Below are 21606 nucleotides of genomic sequence, written 5' to 3'. Positions count from 1 at the left end.
GTTTCCCTTTTGACTCTCAAATCCATGCGATGATGGGTGCAGATGATGCCAAATAAATACCTCATGAATTACAGCCTGATTTTTTCCTTTCTCTACTCTTTTCCCTCGCAAATTCCACGTTTTTGCACATTAAAGCTCACAAGTGGGGGAAAAGAAATTTACCTACGACGGAGGGGCAAAAGCTCGAGGTATCAGAAGGAGGAGAGCAAGGTGAGAAAAGCGAACAATTTTGGGGTGAGCGATGAAAAGAAGATTGCGCCATTGTACATTCAAATCAATTTCATTCCAATAAATCCAATTGCCGTGAAATTACCAATCATCAATCATTGTTACATGCGATCGACAATTTGTGCAAATCCCACCAGTACACCTCCTAAAATCCCATTGAAAGCTCATACGGCAGTTTTCCCAACTCGAAAGCTCTTCACCTAAACTACATGTGACTCTATACCGAAGAGAACTTCACCCTTCCTGGAGGCATTCACTACACATACACCAAACGAAACTGAAAATTGCAAAAGGAAGTTGTATCCCCTACATAGCAATACATTTTGATGCACATGGGACGCAGACGTGAGTATAGAAAGGTAAAAACATACTATATCGATTGCGTCATTTCAACGACTAAATTGTATATAGGATGAGGTAACTTTATGAAGTGAAAGCTCTATTGATTTGCTTCTCTGACCAAACAAGACTGCTACTACTTTGATTTATTCTTGAGCTGAATTTTGCTCTAAAGAAGATGAAGGGGCTAAATATTTAAATTCTTTATGTCTTAATGCTTAAAATATTAATTAATCCTGCAAGCTAAAAATGTAAAAGAATCGAAAAATTTCGAAATTCACGTGAAAAAGAATTTTAACAGCATCACTTCACATGATGCTGTTGGTGGAATCTAACGTATTGCAATGACTGCAATGTATTGCAATGTTTGTGACAAGCAATCATTGATGTCATCTCATTGGATGCTATTCTTATTCTACGCGCGCTATACATTCCACCCTCAGCCCTGCAAATATCGTTGGGAATATTGTGATGTGAGGGATGTTGAGAACAACTCGTCGATTCCTCACGTGGGGGTGAAAAATAGAAATATCTCAGTAATATGTTTGCTTGTGAAATTTAGCAATTTACCAATATGCAAAAATATTCATATAATGTATTGTAGAGGTGATATGACGGGATGACGTATTTGGTGTGTGGGGGTGGCAAGAGGTGAAAATCATGTGATACTTACATCGTGTAACCACAGTAATTTCCTCCACGGTGGATTGGCCTGAACGTGACACTCGAAGTAAACGTCGTCACCCTCCTTGATGTCATCTGCTGACAGTGTTGAACCCAATCGAAGATTCACCATCGGCGGATCTTGATGTTGTATGTTTGCATGGTGGAGACAAGGAAAAAATATAAATGTAGTTGACAACATATCTACCCATGCTGTGTATTCTTTTTATAGTGAGATACATGCGTCGGCTGGCACTTAGCTTTCTCATCTCACTTGAGAAGAAAAGTAGGAGCTAACAGCCTCTAAAATATTCATACTTGTCAGCAATATTTTGAGTAAGAAAAATCTGTTACTCCTCACACTTGATGCTATCTCATCGATTCAGAAATTCTCTTTTTTTCCCCTTACATACTCACATCCAATCTTCAAGAATTCTTAGCTTTTGGTTCAGCCTACAAGGATTCTTCATGTGTCTCCCCAAATTCACATTATGTATGTATGCCTATGTAGCTAACAAAAAAAAGATATTATTATACAGTGTTTTTATTTTTGCCTGCCAGTGGATATTTGCAGACTCTTTACTTTGTTTGTCTCAAGCAGGTTCCCTCCCATTATTTTTTCCCCCGCATGAAGATGCGGCAAACCTATGGGTTTGGGTTGGTGGAACATATCACGGCTATAGGGCTGAAAAAGGGCATGAAGAGGAATGAAGAAATGGAAGTTCAGGATGGAGATAAGAAAAAGAATGTTAATGATCCATGAGGAGGGGTCGTTTTGTGTGATAAAATACACTTTGATATTCACAAGGGGGCAATATTATCTTCCGTCGACTGCATATAAACTCCAGTGAAATCTAATTAGACCAAATTCATCAGCAGAAATTAACATCCGACCTCTCGTATTCCACCCCCAACATCTCAATGCTTATATTAAAGGAAAACACACACACACATACACTTTGGGCACTAAAAGATTTTCCATCTCGACCAGGAATCTCATTGCAGAAGAAACACTTCATATTACCTTCATGTTATACATTTGGCACGTGGTAGACAGGTGGGAGTGTACGTACATAAAGTAGCACTGTTTACCAACATTTCATTCCTGTATATTCAAAGAATCTACTTGCCTCTTTAGTAATTATTTGTTGTCTTCCTTCGTGCTTTTCAGTTCTCTTTGAATTTCCCATGTCTATATGCGGGAGTTAGTTTATGCAAAGAAGATGCCCTAAATTACAAAGCATTGCAGATTTTAGAAACTTTCAAAACTTTTCTTCATAAAGCTCTCTGTACATAATCAACTCTGTGTCTCACTCCTCTATCTATGGAAGGTTCGTTGAAATTTAGTAATACATCCTTATGGTTATGGAAGTAATAGCAATTAACCTTCTTCATAAAGGTAAGAACGCAAGGAAACTAGCTATGAGAAGTAATTTATATGAAAATGGTGGATGATTAACAAATTACAAGAATTAATCATAGTCGCAAGAAATGAGAGCGAAATTATTCCAAATTTTCATTTATAAGCTAATTGGAAAGTTCTTATTATTTTTTCGCAAATTAATTTTGACGCTAGATGTCTCCACGTCACAGATTGGCCCTCTGGTGGAAAAACGTTTTCTTTCTTTTTATCCAAAAGTTACCATTTCAATGGTTCCGTCTAGCTTAATAATACCACCAATCACATTTAAAATTTTGGTTAAAACTTTGTTGCGGTGCAAAATGTTTAGAAACTTGATGGTTTTATATAAAACTCTTCCACCTTATTTGTCTGCAAACATAACAATTTTCATCTAAATGACAAACAGTTCACATGCATTTGCACGGAAGTTTGGAAATGGGGGGAGGGGGAGTGGGAAAGTTCTGTCTTATTAAAAAGCATCAAAACATCATTTGAGACTTTCCACAGTTGAATTGCACAAGTTGCCAAAAAACATTAACACTTTCAGAGCATGCAAAATTAAGAGCGCTGAAATGCTTTTCTACACTTTATCATATTAAAAGTTTTGTTGCGATATCTCGCCCGCATCCAAAACTATGGCCACAATCTAACATTTCACACTGTTCATTTTGTGCACGAATTGCTACACCATTTAGACCATAAATAAACTACATATATGGTATACTTTTAGAAGGGATACGGAGTAATCACCCACCACACACACACGCTGCTATGAGCTTATATTGCCACCTATATAAGTTGCATCTATTCCCATTATCTGCCTCATACTTTGGGTTTATTCGATTTCATCTTTTCTCTCTTTCTATACTGAAGCTTTGGGATTGTATATAGCGGATGGAATATTGCCAAGGAGGATGGTTGGAGGATTATTGTATGGATATAGAAGTGGCAAAAGACTCGCTTATATCCACTTTGAGCTCATCGATATTCTGCACAATACAAATCGTATAAAATTAATAAGACAATTAATTAAAATTTAATATTATTCCACAATTGAAGTGGAATTTGGGGCGCATTTGTATGCGACAGCTACTGTGTAGACTATGAAGGAGCTTTTTCTTCCATTTCCCATAGCACAAAAACACCTCCTCGAGACACTTTTGCCCTCCTTCTTAAATGTAATCCCGGGGAAAATGGGGTTGGAGAAGAAGCGAGATTTTGTGTGTGCAAAGTGAGGATGTTTGTATTATGGGTGGGACATATTATCCAAAGTATATGAATATGGAAGAATTCAGCTGTGCGCTGGTGGTATTCAAGGAAAGAGGGACGAATATTGGCTTGTGATATTGTCTCCCATATTATATAGTAATCACATAATCCGAAATGGAATTTACATATCACCCCTTTTGCAAAAGCTAACCCATTTTTAGCATCCACACACACACCCCTTCGAAAACAACACTCATCTCCAAATCTCACGAATCCCTTTCGTATAGGGGATGATCTTTCATGGCTAGTAACATCCACCCTGTCTCAAGCTCACCCCCCCCCCTCTTCCGCTACAAGTTGAGACAATCAGTAGAAGGGAAAATTGATGAAGAATACAGCATAGCGGTTGGTGGGTTATATCATCCACAACAAGAGGGAATTTTCGGCGGGGGGCGGAAAGTAAGAAAGGAGATTGCATGAACTATAAACAACTGATCCAAGCAACAGATAATAGCACCATTTCTCATGCTTGTTACCATACAGCACAACACCCGAGCACTTTGGTTCAATTTTATTAATAATTCCGCATATAGCGGGAGAAATTATTTTTGGCTAATATTTTGCCATCGAGATAAGGCAGTGTAGTGGGATTATTATAAAGGATTCTACTCACGCTATATAGCACCCTAGCTACCCCATCATCCCTCGCCCCTCCCACGGTTTGTCTTCCAAACACTTATACTGTACTAAAGAGATATAAACTTTCTTATTATGCGCCTGGTACCAGGCGTCTCCACCTCCGAGTAAAGTGAATAGCTGCGGAAGTGGTGGAAATCTCTTCAGACCTCGGCCTAGATGGACTCTAGGAGGGGTGGGATGTGACAAAGAGTAGCCCTAAAGCAATATCGAACAATTGTTCCAGTAATCTCGGGATGAGAACATATTTTAATGACTTTGTCATTTTCTCCATATTGGCCGAGTCTCTCTACATCAAAGCAGGACAAAGACTACACACAGATGAATGTGTTCAAACCACGGGACAATTTCATATAAAAACCATTAATACCTATGAATATATAAGAGTAGAGTAGTGAGCTTTTAGTTAGATCATAATTTAATCTTATTACCTTTGCTTCTAGCTGCTACAGAACATGAGATATTGATAAAATTGCAAAATATAAAATTTACAAAAGAAATGAATGAAAATCAAATTTTAAAAAGAATTTTTTGTGAGTATAAAAAGATTTAACTTTCAAAAGCCAAATAATAATAGGCTGTCTAGGATCTGGCCTTTATCTATATATAGTATGTCCAAGACTTTCCACATACAAGAGAAATCCCACATAGAGTCGTTTTATTATCCACCGCCTTTGTGCGTTCAATGTTTAATACAATGGTTAAAGGAATGTGCATGAGAATGGAGTGTAGACAACACTCATGCTCCGTCTCTCAAGAAAATGCTACAGAGAGAACAACTTTTTAATTAACTATGTACATATCAGTGTTCACAAGGCAGTATCTGACGCAGTGGGAGAAAATAAATAAAGTCTCTCACAGTTGAGGGTGGATGGCTCAGGGGGTGGATTATACTCAACTCTTATATGTACAACCGCCACCCCCCTACACACGGTATATATCCACTTCACAGCAGTGCTCCAAGTATGTCTTGAAGAAAGGATTTTAAAGGCACACACAGAGAGTTTGACAATTATAGTTAGACCGGTTATTCCACCCGAGCTATGTGTGTGCACTTTAGGAACCCTGCCATATTAAGTTTTCACGTGTATGATGTTAGCAAACAAAATGTACTTAGGGCTCGTTAATACTTAAGCAGGGAAGGTAATTCTTGTGTAAACGTTTATGGCACTTGATCCTTCCATCTACATATCCGTGAGCATGGGGTGGAGACGCTTAAATTGAATTTCATTTGTCAATTTTCTCCTTTTGCTTCCTCTTCTTCGCCCATAGTCAAAGCTCCGCAGAAGTACAAAAAGGATTTTTGGGGGAGAGAGAGAGATGCCTCGTTGAGAAGGCACAATTGATATAGAACTTTGAGATTTTCCGGGGGTACATCAAACCCAGCAGGGGGTGCCTATTTGATAAAGCTTAACGTGTTGTTTAGTTAGAGGCTAAGGCAAATGTGTACGTGTGTCGAAAATAACGAGTTCTTAGCAAGATTTTTTAGCATATCTTCCATTAATACTCCATACAAGTAGATAAGATTTAAGGAACTTTTTTAACTTGAAAAGCGAGTAATCTAACTGAATTCTTCAAATAAAATCACTGATTTATGTATAGAACATAGTTAATTATCCTAAAAAAATTATATATAACACCCACTGGGAATTAATTAAGACAATAAAGTAATTCTATACTTCAATCTCCACAGCCCATAATTTATTTTTAGTTTCATTAAATTTTGTCCCATCTATAGGCAACGACCATGATAAAGAAAACCCTTTTTGCAAATGAATAAATTTTCCTTTTACTATATTTTCCCGCATGCACTGGAAGCAAATGAATTTTCAATTTGTTCCATGGGAGACATAAAGTGAATTTATGAGAAATTTATGTACTACGGCCACCAGTATTGTTGACGAAAAACTAATTAAAATCATCTCTTCTAGGGTAGAAAAGCATCCAATTCGGCGGTATAGTGCAAAAGAAGTTGCATGCAGAACGTTGGAAAATGAATAAAAGGAGAATTTTCTTTCACACCCAAATGTCTTCTTGGCATCTACTGAGGCGAGAAAGCTGCCCAAAAGAATAAAGAGGAAGGTGGGGGGGCATTGGAGTTTCTGAAATACAACAGCAGAGTGGCTTGGCTGTGTGAGGCTTGTGTGAAGAGGCGGGTTAATATAATGGAACGATAATTGGTAGTGACATCCATTAATTATACGGACATTTTGGGCCGCCATTATTAAATCTTAATGCAATTTTGCATAAGCATACCCCTTTTGGTAGTTTATTCCATCGCACTTGTACCACTTTGTACTTGTTCTACACACACATACACACTTGAGTGCACACAGGATATGGCTAGGAAATGAAAGGACAAATAGGATGGTCCTAAAGTGCATTGGTGAGCATTGCATTTTCCTCGGAAAATTTTCGCAATTTCATACTGAAGGGTATTTTGATTGCGATAGTCACTTTGTCTTTTGCGAAATATATATACACCACCCGTACACCCCCTTAATCGATGATCCACCAAACATCCACCGAGATTGTTTTCGTATGCGGTACATGAACCATAATATTGCATACAAAGGGGTTAAAAGAGGCTACAACACTAGAGGGGGGAGGAGTGGGCATCTGCAACAGCCACCCCCTCATACTATCTCTTTGCCTCTCATGGTTGAATTTGAGAAGCTCTGTGATGCCTCAGAGTGTCCCACTAGTTTTATTGTTGAAACCTTCTGGGGGTTTGCACACAAAACTTGTGCTGTGATCGCACAATGGTGCGAGATTTTATGGGGGGTGCGGAGGATGAGGGCATCAACACGGCGTTTGGGGTTAGTATGTTGGTGTGACGGATGCAGAAACTCCTCAAATATCCTCTAAGTTAGGTCAGGTATTGTGTGTCGGGAATACTGATTTCCGCATTGAAACACAACATGCACCCAGCGTGTGAGTATGTGATGTAAATGGCGTAAAATTAGGGACTCTTTATGTGCAACCGCACAGTGAATTCTATACCCGAAAGGTGCAGCATGAAGGTGAAGATTTGGAGTGTCTCTTGTTCGCATTGCTATACACCATTGCCTTACACAATGCTTCAATGAGTTTAAATCGTTTTGCATTGAAACCGCCACATTGAAATCACTTGAGATGTAGGTACAATATAGAGGTAGGTGTACTTCTAATGCTAAGAACAGTGAAACGAAGATGATGATGGAACTAGAAGAAAATGCATTCAGTTGTACAAGACATTCTCAAAGACACGAGGAAGTATTAAAATTTTCCTTTTATTGAATTTTAATGCTTCAATAGAATTGATAGAATTGAATAGCAACGGCTAAGCTCAAATTTGAAATTTTTAACTGAAAAATTTGTATTAAATTTTTTTTTAAAAATCGATAGTTTTCTCTTTTTATTAGAGAAATAAATTTAGAAAAAAACTCAAAATATTAAAATCGTTAAACATTCAATTAGAATATAAAATATTTGCTACCATAAATTAGCAAGAAAATCAGTGGTAAAAGCACAACTTTTATGCCATCGGAAAAAACCACAAAAAAGGTAAAAGCTGCTCATTGATAGTAAAATATATATACAAGAAATATACCTGGAAAACCTGGGAACTACCTCCTCAATCAATTACAATCTACCATGTCTCTGAATAAATTTACAAAACGACCACTTTCAGCTGAACGTGGTGGATTTGTTGGGGGTATAATCTTATTGAAATCGCATGCACCCTCACGAGGAATTTCCCTTTTATCAAACAACAGGAGGTCTCAACAGATTTTGCACAAATGATATACCGAAGAAAGTTAAGGAAGCACAAGCCATGGATGGAATAAAATGCAAAAAAAAGAGAGAAAATAATATGCTTTTGACAAAGTTCAATTTAATTTATGAGTCAAAGAACTCCGTTTCTTTTTTTATCTTCATGATTAAACCACAACAAGATGCTATATATGTGGGTTTTAGTATCTCTGTGTGTGCACCATTGGAATTTTATCCTTTCCCACAATCCTTTACCTTTTTAACTTTATACTTCTTATGTTAGGAAAAGTACCTGAAAAGTCATCAGGCACGAAGATTTTCCCTTGACTTTTCGTTCGTTCTTCTCCAAAACCCCAATGTTTGGGGTATGGGGGGTCGCATACTTCCATTGCTATTCTTTGGTTTGAAGCAACCATGCCAACCAATGGAAGAAACATGAAGAAGCACAAGTGTAAGAAGTGGAAGATGATGACAAGGATTTCTACATGTGAAACTTCTTCCAACCCAGAGTGCACGAGTATTTGGTACCCACACACCCCACACAGACACTTTCTACCCACCCCCATTGGCATTCGGGCTGCCGCACACCTCATACCCCACCCCCTCCGCCGGCAAACTATCCATATGACACACAATGTGCTGAGGATTCGGCTATATGGGTGACTTGTGCTCCAGCAGAATCGAAATTGCTTATAGGATTTCCACAAAATACTTGCACGAGTGGAATTCTAACCACTTTCGTGACATTCCATGTATGTATATGTAGTTTGTGAATGATTTCAATAAGTTGAAATTGGATGGTGGTGTGTGCATTTCGATTTTACACAAAAGCCGAAAGCTACACACAAGTTTCTCTCTGTACCGAAATGGGGTGTGTGTGCCATCCACCATCATCCCCCCGCTCGTTTCGGAATGGTGTGACACCCAGTATGGGGCCACGGAATGAGTTGTATAAGATGCAATTCAATAGATCGTACACCACGCAGCAGGGAGTTGGGTGGGACCCCAAAAGAGAGAAGGATGGAATTCAGCATTTGGGTGAGAAGGTGTCTCGAAAGTTCTCACCCAATAGTAGTTTCGGGGTTGGAAATCACAGCACCTCAAGTGAGGTAAAACTTACCAAAATATTTGCTCTCAAATACCCGAAAGAGATAGGGCCGACACTTTAGGAATTTATGCTATTCCAAAGGGAAGATGTCTTTACCGAATCAAATTATAGTAAATGTATTATTTGTGTTCGAACTCGGTAAACTAACGTACCTACACAACTCCAATGTTGTATGTAGGTAGGGGAGAGCGGGGTTAAAAAAGTCACTTAAGGGTTTAGAAAAGGCTCAAAATATCATATTTCCCAGAAAGATAAAACGAAATGTATAGCTCATTTCTAAAGGAAATTTACTGCCCTACAACTCTTTCTCAGATCATTTTGTTCTATCTAGCTAGGAAATATGATATTTTAGGCTTTTTCCAAACCCTTAAGTGACTTTATTAGCCCCGCCCTCCCCTACACAATTCAATAGAATTTAAAGGAAAATTGCATAGAGTTGAAGGATTTTTTGTAAGGGTTCTTGTGAAGTTTGGCTTCCCCTCTACGAATTCTTGTTATCTTAATGCTAACTTCTTAAGGTAATCTTTATTCTTATATCTTAAATACACAAGATACATAGATAAACTATTTATTTTCGGTATTTTTTTTTTGTTTATTTTAGAAAAAAAACTTTAAAAAAATATTCTAAGACAGTATAGAACTGAGGTTAAAATTAAAAAGAAATATTAGGTAGTATACAAAAAAATCTAATTTATGTATAAAATATTAAATTAAAAATTGTAATAAATACTACACTTTAATCTTTGCTAAATAAATAAATTAAAATAGGTACATAATTATAAAAAAAATACAAGAAATATAAAAAAGTATAATAATTAAACGAACAGAACATTTGCCAAGATTCACATTCAAATACAGCACAAGAGATAGGAGGATAAGTGCGATGAGAACTTTAAAGAGCTCTCCATGACCCCCAGTATGTTTATTCAGGACGTATTTGGTTCTTTCTCTTTTGGCTGCAGCCAAGTTCAGCCCGCATAACCCAAAACTAGACCCAATATTAACCGCACAAGCACACATTGCACCTACAAATTCACGGTGCTATGTGGGTATGTGGAGTACATGAGCAAATACACCACAAAGTGTATTGTTTTTGCCACTGCCAAAATTTCTCGAGCGGCAATGGTGGTTGAGGCAAATTGTGGGAAGTGAATTGTGCACAAGGGGACACGCGGGAAGGAGTCACAAAAAGAGTATTTGAAAATATTTACTTGAAATCCCCCCACAATGGATGATTCTCCCAACAAACAGAAGCCACTCTCCGAAAAATCCACTCATCTACTTGACGGATTTGCACTCAATGTCTGACTGCTATGCCCATGTATGGAGCTTTCGAGTCTAGAACGACTACTGCACAAAAAATAAATAAATACCTATGGGAAAAGTTGAGTAAAGCTCCGTATAGAGATCATGCGAATCTTCCTATACTCGATTTTGTTATATGCATACAGTAGTGTTGCGCATTAAAGATGTAACCCTGAAGGACTGTTTCAGATAACGTATTTGGAAATGAAGGAGGTGCTTAGAATATAAATTTTAATTCTTAATTAGATAATTACTTTAAAAAAAATTAAATGTAAGAGTTCAACTTCAATTTCAAGATGGAATATTCATGTTAAAAGAGTAAAAATTGATGTTTTGGACAATTTGAGTCCTTCCTTAGGGTCTACAAAGTTACTGAAAAATAGGAAAAACACTCAAAAAAAAAGCTTATAAAGGAACTTTTAAGCTATAAAAAAAACTGAAAATTTTAGAGAAACACTTAAAATTATCTAAAATTAACTTATTATCGACACAAATTAAATAAATGTATTTCTCTGACACCCTTTAATGGGACAGAGCATGGGAATATGTCAATTAAATATGCAATTTATACTGACACTTATTGGCACGTTAATCATGTGCATCACTTATTAATAAATTTATTCTAAATTTTCAATTTTAGTCATTTTAATTAAAATTTCGTGGAAATATTGTAAGGTAATTACGAGGAACCATCACATATATATTCCCCTCATGCTAAATTCAAATCCAATACCAACCTCGAATTTGCTTAATTAAGCAAAATTTGTAATGCTTGTACACAATAAATTTTACATCCCTTTATGTTTTCATTAGTATTCGTGGGTTTGTGAAAAGCAATGCATATATTTAAAATAATATTATGCATGCAAATAATAATGCAATCCATTGGTTAGAAAATTATTAAACAATAAATTCACGAGCTTTCGTGAAAATGTGCTGTGTGTGAAGCTTTTTTTTTGTTCATAGGTAACAAAAAGAAATTCTTGTTCAATTCACAAAAATACCTTTCTAATAAACAATTTGTTTTTACATAAATGAACTTTAATTTTGAGGTCACAGTGAAAATCCCAACCATTCAATTACAAATTAAAATTCATCACGGAATCTCAAGTAAAAAAAAGCAACAAAATGTGTTATTTTATATGCAAATCCATGTTAATAAATACTTTATGCTTGAACTATGCACGTTTATTTGGAGTTTTCTAAATTTTTCTTTTGAAAAAAAAAACTTAAAATGTTGTTTACTCAAAATATTGCTGATCTTTTGTAATTTCTCTTAAATAAATTTGCTTATCAATAAGAATGAAATTTTATATTGAGAAAAAGTAAATAATACTTACAAACAACATTCAATTTGAGTGAGGTTTCGAGAAACAATCCGTTTACATTGGGATTTTCCGCTCGGCACGTTATGGATTTTCCATCGTCCTCCGTTGATGGCACGAAACTTAATTCCGAAAGGGTGGTATTATTCAAAACGTCATCCTGTTCGGTGGGGGGATATGCAAGAAAATGTATACATATTAAACTTTCCAACATTGTACCTCCTTGTTCGTCTCTGATAAAATTCACGCAAAGTGTTTTACCACATTAAACACATTTCAATGCTATGTGGCTACAGTCATTTGTTCAGTGGTTGTTGGGTAAACCACATAAGGTGGGCAAATAATAAAAAAAGAAAAGAAAATCCTACTTCTAAGAATAAACTTTTTTTTTCTTTTAAATTGCTTTACATACCCGTGTCCTTCGCAATTGCCGCTTTCCCTTTCGCGTGAAAGAAATAGTTTTGTTTTTATTATTTTATTGCAATTACCCAAACATTCTTCCACTTCGCCCTTCCTCCATATAAGGCATTTGTGTGTGCAGTTGGATCGCTTCCGGCTGCTCCACATTCAAAAGCCCCCATGAGGGAAAGGAGGGAAAAAGTTTGTACAAATTGTATGTTAGATGAAAAAAAATCCAACAAAGTGTTACCTTGTACCACGTGATAATTGCATTGGGGCGCGAACCTGAGCTTTGGCAAGTTATTTCGTATCTCCGATCAGCTACCAGAGGACCCGGTGGCTCTTTTATCTTCACCTCCAATGGTTTAACTGCAACATTGAAAAATTGTTGTATTTTTAAATTAAGAAATATTTCTTTTCTTCCTCACAGGGAGATGAAAAGTTATTTTGAGAACGTCAGATGAGCTTTTATTGAGCTTTTTCTCTTTGGAATATCATTTCAATTGAACAGAGTTATGAAGTTTAATAGATTAGGAATCATAATTCTCTGTACATAATTCAAGAAACATTATTTCTACATTATATCTTTAAATCAATCGCGAAGCTTTCTAAGCTTTATTGACATTATTTTAAAAAAATTAATATTCAAACTGTTGAAATAAAAAAGTCAGATTTTATAAATAAAAACAAACTGATTTTCATAAAAAAAATAAGAAAAAAGCTAGAAAAACATTTTTTCCCAACTCTGATTCTTGATGCTTTTGAATGAAATGAAATTCAAGCAATGTCGAGTGTCATCTCGAATGTTTTTTCAAGTCTGGGGGTATGTGAATGATGCTGAGGTGAGCTTGAAAAGGAATGCCATCAGAGTAAAAGTGGAGCAATGGCATGAGAGATACAAATTAAAATAAACATTTTATAGCGATACACATGAGAGTTTCTATATATTCTAAAAGAAAAAAAAAGAAGTGAAATACTTACGATAAATGTCAAGTACATAGCTACTCTCTTTGGGTTCTGCCAATAGCGTATTGGTAGCTTGACACGTAAAAACTGAATTGAGGTCCGTCCTTTGAATAGCCGGCCACATCAGTCGATTTTCAATGACATCTCCTGAATTTTGTTCATATTGATCATCAACCAAAAGTCCATTTACGAGCCATCGAACTTCAGGTTGTGGTCGACCTGTAATTGAGTAGAAAACATCGTATATACCGGAAGTTGTTACATACATTTCACCAAGAAGGATCAAAGAAAAGCCAGAACAGGATACATATGGACGTCAATTTGGGAATCCTATCCAATATCTATTGTTCATTCCTTCAGTTCAAAGTTAAATGTTTACTCCTTGTTTCAACATTACTCCCATTTACACGGGGATGCCCAATGAAAGAATGATTGGAATAGTTTTTCATCCCACCATTTGGTGCGGAATCACGTGAAAAAAAAATCCTCCAATGTGGATTGATGAGAAAAGAGAAAAGGTATAGCCAGGGTGGTAGTAACAAAAAAAGCAGAGTTCGATTTGCTTAATTAAAATCCACCTATATATTGCATTTTTCGAGTTCTTTCATATCCCTCGCACCATCCATCGCAAAACCCCCACTTTTTTACTCCTGATTAATGATATCACTTTGCATTTAATACGTCTTCCCATTCACCATTGAGATTTCATTTTAAATATGCCAATTCATTAATTTTCGCTCCATTGCTAAACTTTAATTTGCATTTTTTCATATTACACCACCACCAAGGCTGCTGCTGCTGCTGCAGAAAAAAGTGGCTTCCATATCTCATTCATTCTCTCAACGTCACCCGTCTCATCATCAAGTGAAAGAGCTCCCCTTCTCCCACTCATCCAGCCACCCTTGTGTGAGCTTATATTCTTGTGATTTCCCCCATGGGGTGAATCCATCAGATTCCACATACATAAATTGCCATACATATAACGTGTGAGTTTCCTCAATGAAAAATAGACACATGAAAGCTATAAAACATTTTCTTTGACTACATAAATAATGTGTCTCATCATATTTCCTGGCTCGCGGTTGTTATTGTCATGATGAGGACAAGTAGTAAAGACTTTTTATCGTGATATGAATGAGAGTCTCTCGTGCAGCTAAATAGGAAAGATGAGTGTTTCCATAGGATTACTTGAATACCGCGTAGCCGCGAGACACTGAATGCCAGGGGGTTGTGCTGAAAGTTCTTTAAGCTTTTTTTCTTAAGAGAAATTACATAAAACATAAAATTTGGAAAAGGAGGAAGTTTTGAAGATACTTTTAAAATCAGATTTTAAAAAACCATTCAGATTTATGAACATGATGAAGAAATAAAGACAATGGGCTTAATTCAGCGACCAAGAAACCCTTGAAATCTTTGAATTTTGTACTGAAATATCAAGATTTCAAGCGAATTTCAAAGGTTTCTTAGTCGCTGAATAAGGCCCAATATCGAGAAATTTTCAATTTATTTTTCAGGATCTTACTTCAGATGCATAGTCCAGAAATTTCTTGAAAATTTCGCAAACCCTGATTTTTGAGTTGTCTCTAGAGTCGTTTATTCTCATTAAAATTTCAGCTGTGTTTCCTTCAGACACAGCTTTTTTTTTAATTTTGCATTCTTTTATCATTCTTTTAATTTATTCAATTGAGAAGTTCTTTTTTTTAAATTCTCTATTAATATTTTTTTCCATTTTATTTCTAAGTCCTTATGTATATCTTGATTTTCAGGTAAACTGCAGATTCATTAACAAAAATTAGTATCTAACGAGCAACATATCAATTTTATAAAGTCAATCATAACGCGTCCAGTTATAAGAGTTGGTGTCCCACAACGTGTAGAAGTTTGTTTATGCGTTGTAATACTATTTGTGAGCAGTATTAGTAGGCAAAGTTAATTTTTTTTGTAAAATTCGGTAATTTGATGGATAAAAATGGTTATATCTTTGGTTCTATAAGACCTACAGAAATTTCTTGACTAGTTTTGGAAATGTATTAAAACAGGCTATAAATTGACATAAATTTCAATAATTTTCAAGGTCATCTCCATAACACAAAATGGCGGATTTTTGTTCTACCAAAACAGTTTTTGGCATTTTTTGTCTCGAAGGAATGGTTCTAGAGATTTCTGATGTTTTAGAAAGTTGTAGAGTTTTGCAAAACCTTTAATTTGATACTAAGATGAGCAAAATCGGTCAAGCAGTGCAGGAGATATGGCTCTTAGAACTTTTCAAATTCAAGAATTTTTCAAATGGCTATATCTTCTAAACGGCGACATAGAATTTCTTCATTTTCGGACTGGAGAAAGATATTGAGTCAGGCTACAACATATCAAAACTTAAAGGAAAACGATAACAGATGTTGGGAGATATAGCCCCTTAAAGTTAGGCAATTTTTGTTTTTGTTTTTAGCGCCTCTTGCGGATGTTTTTGAAACTTGAAATGTTCTAGGTAGTTGTAGGGCTTCTCAATACCTTTCATTTGATACCAAGATGGTCAAAATCGGTCAAGCCGTTCTCGAGATATATCGAAAAAACACTTTTTGCTTTAGGCCGCCATATTTGCTAAACCGCTTGACCGATTTTCAAGTATGAATTATCGATGAAAACGTCTCACTAAGCTTTACAACTTATTAAAATTTCAGACCTCTAGCTATACGGGCTCTGGTTCATGGTGTTTCAAAATGGCGGACGGCGGCAATCTTGGATTTCGAAAATGAGAAAAAATGAAATTTTACACCCACATTTCTATAGAAAACTTCAAACCGGAAGTCTCTATCTGTTACCGTTCTCTAGCTATAAGGCAAAGTTTGGGCGACCGGCCGGCCGGCCGGCCGGCCGGATCAAAAATTTTCCACCACCATTTTTGGAATGTGGGTTGTCCGAAACGTGCTCATACCAAGTTTGAGCCCGATCTGAGGTGGTCGGAAAATCCGACGATTACAATACTTGGTGTTGGCCACGAAGTGGAACACCAACTAATTCTTTGCAGACACAACAGAGGACTATTCATTCAACCTTAATTAGTTGGTATACCACAATCGTGGCATACCAAGTATTGTAATCATCGGAAAAACCGACCACCTCAGATCGGGCTCAAACTTCGTATAAGCACGTTTTAGACATCCCACATTACGAAAATGGTGGTGGAAAATTTTTGATCCGGCCGGCCTGCCGGCCTGCCGTCCGGTGGCCCAAACTTTGGCTTATAGCTCAAGAACAGTAACAGATAGAGACTTCCGGTTTGAAGTTTTCTATAGAAATGTGGGTGTAAAATTTCATTTTTTCGCATTTTTAAAATCCAAGATGGCCGCCGTCCGCCATTTTGAACTATCGTCAACCACTTCCCTTATAGTTAGAGGTCTGAAATTTTAGTATGTTTTAGTGCTCAGTGAGACGTTTTCATCGATAACTCATACTTGAAAATCGGTCAAGCCGTTTAGCAAATATGGCGGTTTAAAGCAAAAAGTGTTTTTTCAATATAACTAGAGAACGGCTTGACCGATTTTGACCATCTTGGTATCAAATGAAAGGTATTGAAAAGCCCTGCAACTGTCTAGAACATTTCAAGTTCCAGAAATGTCCGCAAGAGGCGCTAAAATCGAAAACAAAAATTGCCTAACTTAAAGAGGCAATATCTCCGAACATCTGTTATCGTTTTCCTTTAAATTTTGATATGTTGTAGCCTGACTCAATATCTATCACCAGTCCGAAAATGAAGAAAATCTATGTCGCCGTTTAGAAGATATAGCCATTTGAAAATTTCTGGAATTTGAAAAGTTCTAAGAGCTATATCTCCTGCACTGCTTGACCGATTTTGCTCATCTTAGTATCAAATTAAAGGGTTTACAAAACTCTACAACTTTTTAGAACATCAGAAACCTCTAGAATCATTCCCTGAGGACAAAAAGTGCAAAAAACTGTTTTGATCAAACAAATAACCGCCATTTTGTGTTCTGGAGGTGACCTTGAAATGTATCGAAATATATGTCAGATTATAGCTTATTTCAATAGCTTTCCATAACTAGTCAAGAAATTTCTGTAGGTCTAATAGAACTAAAGATATAATCATTTTTATCTGTTAAATTGCTAAATTTTACAAAAAATAGACTTTGCCTACTAATACTACTCACAAATTAAATTACAACGCATAGACTGACCCATCCGCGTTGTGGTATACCAACTCTAATAACTGGACGCGTTATGATTGACTTTTCATTCCAACATAGAAATTTTCATTTTTCCAAAATTCAAAATTTCAAATAAGGAAAATTTCAATTTGAAATAAAATTCACGAATTTTTCCATTAACCCCCATCTTCGCGCAGATGGAGACGCCGGGTGGATTTTACATTTAGCTCACAGCATATCTTTGCAGTCACTCTCAATGAAGGTTGGATGTGGGTGGGGGAGGAAAAAAACTCGCGATTATGGAAAATGGGGGGTGTGTGGTGGTGCGAGGGGAGAAAAATACAAAAAAGAAATTCGTTAGGAAGAAGTGGGGATAAGGGGGGTTGAGTGAACCGGAGAAGGCACACGAAGAAAATAAGCATAATGACAAGAAATGAAACATTTGGTTGGAAAAGTGCGGAATGAATAAAAAGTTTAAATTCTCATTCTTACATCCGGGGACGCATTTTCATGACTCCCCAGTCATTTTTCCTGCCTGCTCTTTTTTTTTGCTTTTGAGCTTATAATTTTTTTCCTGCTTCAATCTACTACCCCTCCTTGTTCCACCCCCACAGCGGAATTTTGTGTTATTCGCGAAAATTCAACGTATATTTATATTGTTTGCAGCAAGAGTGGGAAACAAGGAAAAGAACGTGCAATGTGGTTGGGGAAAAGCTCAAAGGCAATACAATGAATTATTTGGTGATGACGAAATATGGAACATATTTGGGCTATGAATGAAATTCCTCCACACACATTATTTAAAGGGGGTGGAGGTGATATATATTGCTGTGGAATTAGTGGCTAAACCTCATATAATGAACCTCCGAAAATGCATTCAACTATAATATTGCTGTGCAATGCATGAAATGTGCATTGAAATTGGACTGTATTTAGAAACACTGCATTCACAGCAGTCCCCACATGGGAGATTGCTTCAGCGCGATAGCTAAAATAAGTCCACACGAAATATAAGGTTTGGTACACTCGGTGGGTGCTTCGAAATCTCAACTTCAAATTATTCCCCAAAGATATATTTTTACATTCTGTGGGATCGCTGGAGAAATTGAATTGGGACCACGAGGAAGTGTGCGAAATTATGTGAAATTCCATATAATCCCAATGGAGTTATTTGAAAAGTTTTCACTTCCATGAACACGAGTGCAACGAAGATTTTCTTTATTCGGTGAAATTGAGAGATTTTTATTTTTCTTTTATCAGGAAAATGTTTTCCTTACTCTACGGTGAATTTTCAAAGCAATTTTCAAATAAATTTTGAGACCCTCGAGCATTTTTTTTCCTCAAATTTAATAACACCGTTAATTGCTTAAACGGGAGCTTTTATGCAAATATATAAAAATATTTTTCAACAGAGCTTTTTGTTTATAATTAGAGGAAATAGCTTATGTAAAACATGAATAAAAAATTCCTAACAAAGAAAAACTAGAAATATAATTATTTGTACCCTCAAAGCTAAACTACAAATTAATTTAAAGCTCAAAGAAAAAGTGGCGAAAAAAGCTCAAACATTGAAACTCTTAGCATAAATTAATTTAGTATGGTGTTGCATAAAAGGGAGACTTGGAGTTGTTAAAAACCTCCTCCTGACCACCACCCCAGCCTCAAACGCTTTGATCGCTTTATAAGCTCGGCAGAATTGAATGCTTAGTTGAGCACACACTCATAATGCGGTATATAACTTAAAAAGCTCAAGAGTTTGTCTGGGTGCATGAATGCCGGGGTTCATCCTGATGGAAAGAGCTCCTTGTATCCCTATGAGAAAAAGTTGAATCGCTCAGAATTGTGCAGACAATAGAAAGATGAATGTAATCTATCAAGTTTACCAATCCCACTCCACAATGTCTTCTGCAGAATTCATCCCCATACACAGAGATTCTAGCACGCGGGGAAGAATGTAATGATGAGGGAGGAATTGTGAGAAGGGTGCAAAAGTGTACGAGTTGGGAATTCATTCACTAAAGGCGAGAGGACACCGAATAAACTTTATAAAACTATTTTCGTGGAAAAACTTTTCGACAAAATTTCAATATTAAGTGCATGAAAAGATTCTCTCTCCTCAACTGTCCTACTTCAGTTGTTCTCACAGCCACCCGATATACGGCATGGGGAAGGGGGTGAAAAAGCAGAGGCTGTAGAAAATAAAGATTTTGAGGGTTGGATTTGTAAAATTGAGGTCACTGTGCAATAAAATTTGTACCACCTGCTAACAAAATGTAGTCACATTGAATTTGGGAATAGAATATTGAGAAAGGACTGTCCCAATGTCCCTTTATTCGTTTTTTGGCCTTCATGTCCTACATAGCAGAGATTTCATGTATTATACATATATGTAAATACACTCGTGGTTAGGCAAGGAAGGGACAAATTTAGCATTAAAATAAGGAAAATAAAGGTTAAAATCAATTTTTTGGCATATCTACCTAATTATTTGTACTAGTTAGTGGTTAGGGTGGGATATTGATTTAATAACTTTGCTTACTTTTTTTACCAACATATTGATGACGTGTTACAACCCCAATTACCATCACTGTACATACATTCTACACGTCAACCCCCAGAAAATTATCTTTATTTGAGCAAGATTACCTATAGTTACATTTCAATACAATATACCTATAAAAAATGTCTATAAAAGAGAAAGTTTTTCAGGTTGTTGGGAAGTTTTATGTAGGTATTATAAGTAATCTGTTATAGCTCCTAAATATAAGTTTATTTATAGCAATTAATTATGATATAGATTGTCTTTGCAATGCTATATAGCAGGAAGTTTAACAGGTGAATGACAATTAATTATGGTTTTTGGAAGTGACACACTGTGTGGGCGATAGAATATCTACATTTTAGGAATATATATCAAAATTAGTTAGTCGTTAATCATTTTTCATCGTATCACACCCTTTGGGGGTACACTGGGGAACACAGAGTGGGAAGAGGGAGTGAGGGTTTATTATATAAAGGGCAGAAATTCCAAAAAGAGAGATAGGATTCCCTTTTGGGGTGAAATGGTGTGGAGGGATATCGTTAATGGAAATGAAATTTATTAATTGAAGATGGACTCACCCCCGACTACACGGCACGATATCATAATATCATCCCCCTCCTGTTTTGGCCCCAGGATGGTACCATTCAATTGACGTCCCCAGCGATCCAGGACAATAGGATGCTCCGGCAGGACTGTGTGGAATAGACAGAACAAGTGTATTTTACTTTTCACACAAAACAACATCCGGCTCTCAACTTTATTAATGGTTTATTATGTAGTTTAGAGAGAGAGAGGAGATTTCCCTTCCTCCGCAGCAAACCCACATTCAGCCGCCTTCAAGTGGGTCGAATGTTAGCACACAAAATAGCTTCAACTCAAAACTGACCCCGAGACCATTCGGTCATTTGGAATTGCTGGCTGAATGTGGTGGTGGAGGGGAGGAGGGGCAAAAAGGGAAAGAGATTTGCACAGTGGTTCAACATTTTCCATACAATATTGAGATGATACTGTGTGAAAGCATTTCTTGCTCACAACACTACAATGTTCTTCGCATTTTAGTAAATAGACAACATTCACTAAACCTATTGGGGTTATAAAATGTGAAGGGATATAGTGCTCTTAATTTTATGACCCTTCCTTCCACTGTCACATCCACAAATTGTACTTTTTCACCTACTCAACTATTTATCATCCCTGACTCACTAAACATAAGGCCCCTACTATCTGGCAAACAGAGCTTTTCAGAAACAGAAAACATGAAAGGATCCTGAAATCGATGTTAACAAAAAGTTTCAGAACAACTTTTGCATTTTAATTTTACACACATTATTTATTAAAAAAAAAAGTTTCTTTTAAGAATAATTTAATAAGAAAGCAAATAACATTAAAGAACATTTGTAAAATACCTGACAATGAGATACCAATTGTCATAGCCAGGTACTACGATTCAGACTTATGGGGTGGGTCCGTCCGTACGACCCCATGGCCCACGAGTAACTGAGCCA

The 21606-nt window shown here is 36.5% G+C and overlaps 1 protein-coding gene across 5 annotated transcripts in view; it reads right to left on the bottom strand.

Moving 5' to 3' along the window:
- The window catches only part of LOC129790672 (hemicentin-2), a 129192-nt gene that overhangs the window by 37923 nt on the left and 69663 nt on the right, over nucleotides 1-21606 (bottom strand). For all 5 annotated transcript variants that reach the window (XM_055828313.1, XM_055828314.1, XM_055828316.1 and 2 more), the window contains 6 exons: nucleotides 20680-20793; nucleotides 13412-13615; nucleotides 12681-12799; nucleotides 12444-12470; nucleotides 12047-12191; nucleotides 1241-1371 (listed from right to left, as the gene is read on the bottom strand). In XM_055828313.1, the coding sequence (XP_055684288.1) occupies nucleotides 1241-1371; nucleotides 12047-12191; nucleotides 12444-12470; nucleotides 12681-12799; nucleotides 13412-13615; nucleotides 20680-20793 (740 nt within the window). The remainder of the gene's footprint in view (nucleotides 1-1240; nucleotides 1372-12046; nucleotides 12192-12443; nucleotides 12471-12680; nucleotides 12800-13411; nucleotides 13616-20679; nucleotides 20794-21606) is intronic.

This window comes from Lutzomyia longipalpis, chromosome 2 (genome assembly GCF_024334085.1).
Source record: "Lutzomyia longipalpis isolate SR_M1_2022 chromosome 2, ASM2433408v1".
Taxonomy (NCBI): Eukaryota; Metazoa; Arthropoda; class Insecta; order Diptera; family Psychodidae; genus Lutzomyia; species Lutzomyia longipalpis.
Note: the sequence above shows the minus strand (reverse complement) of the source record. Positions and strands in the feature narration are given on the sequence as shown.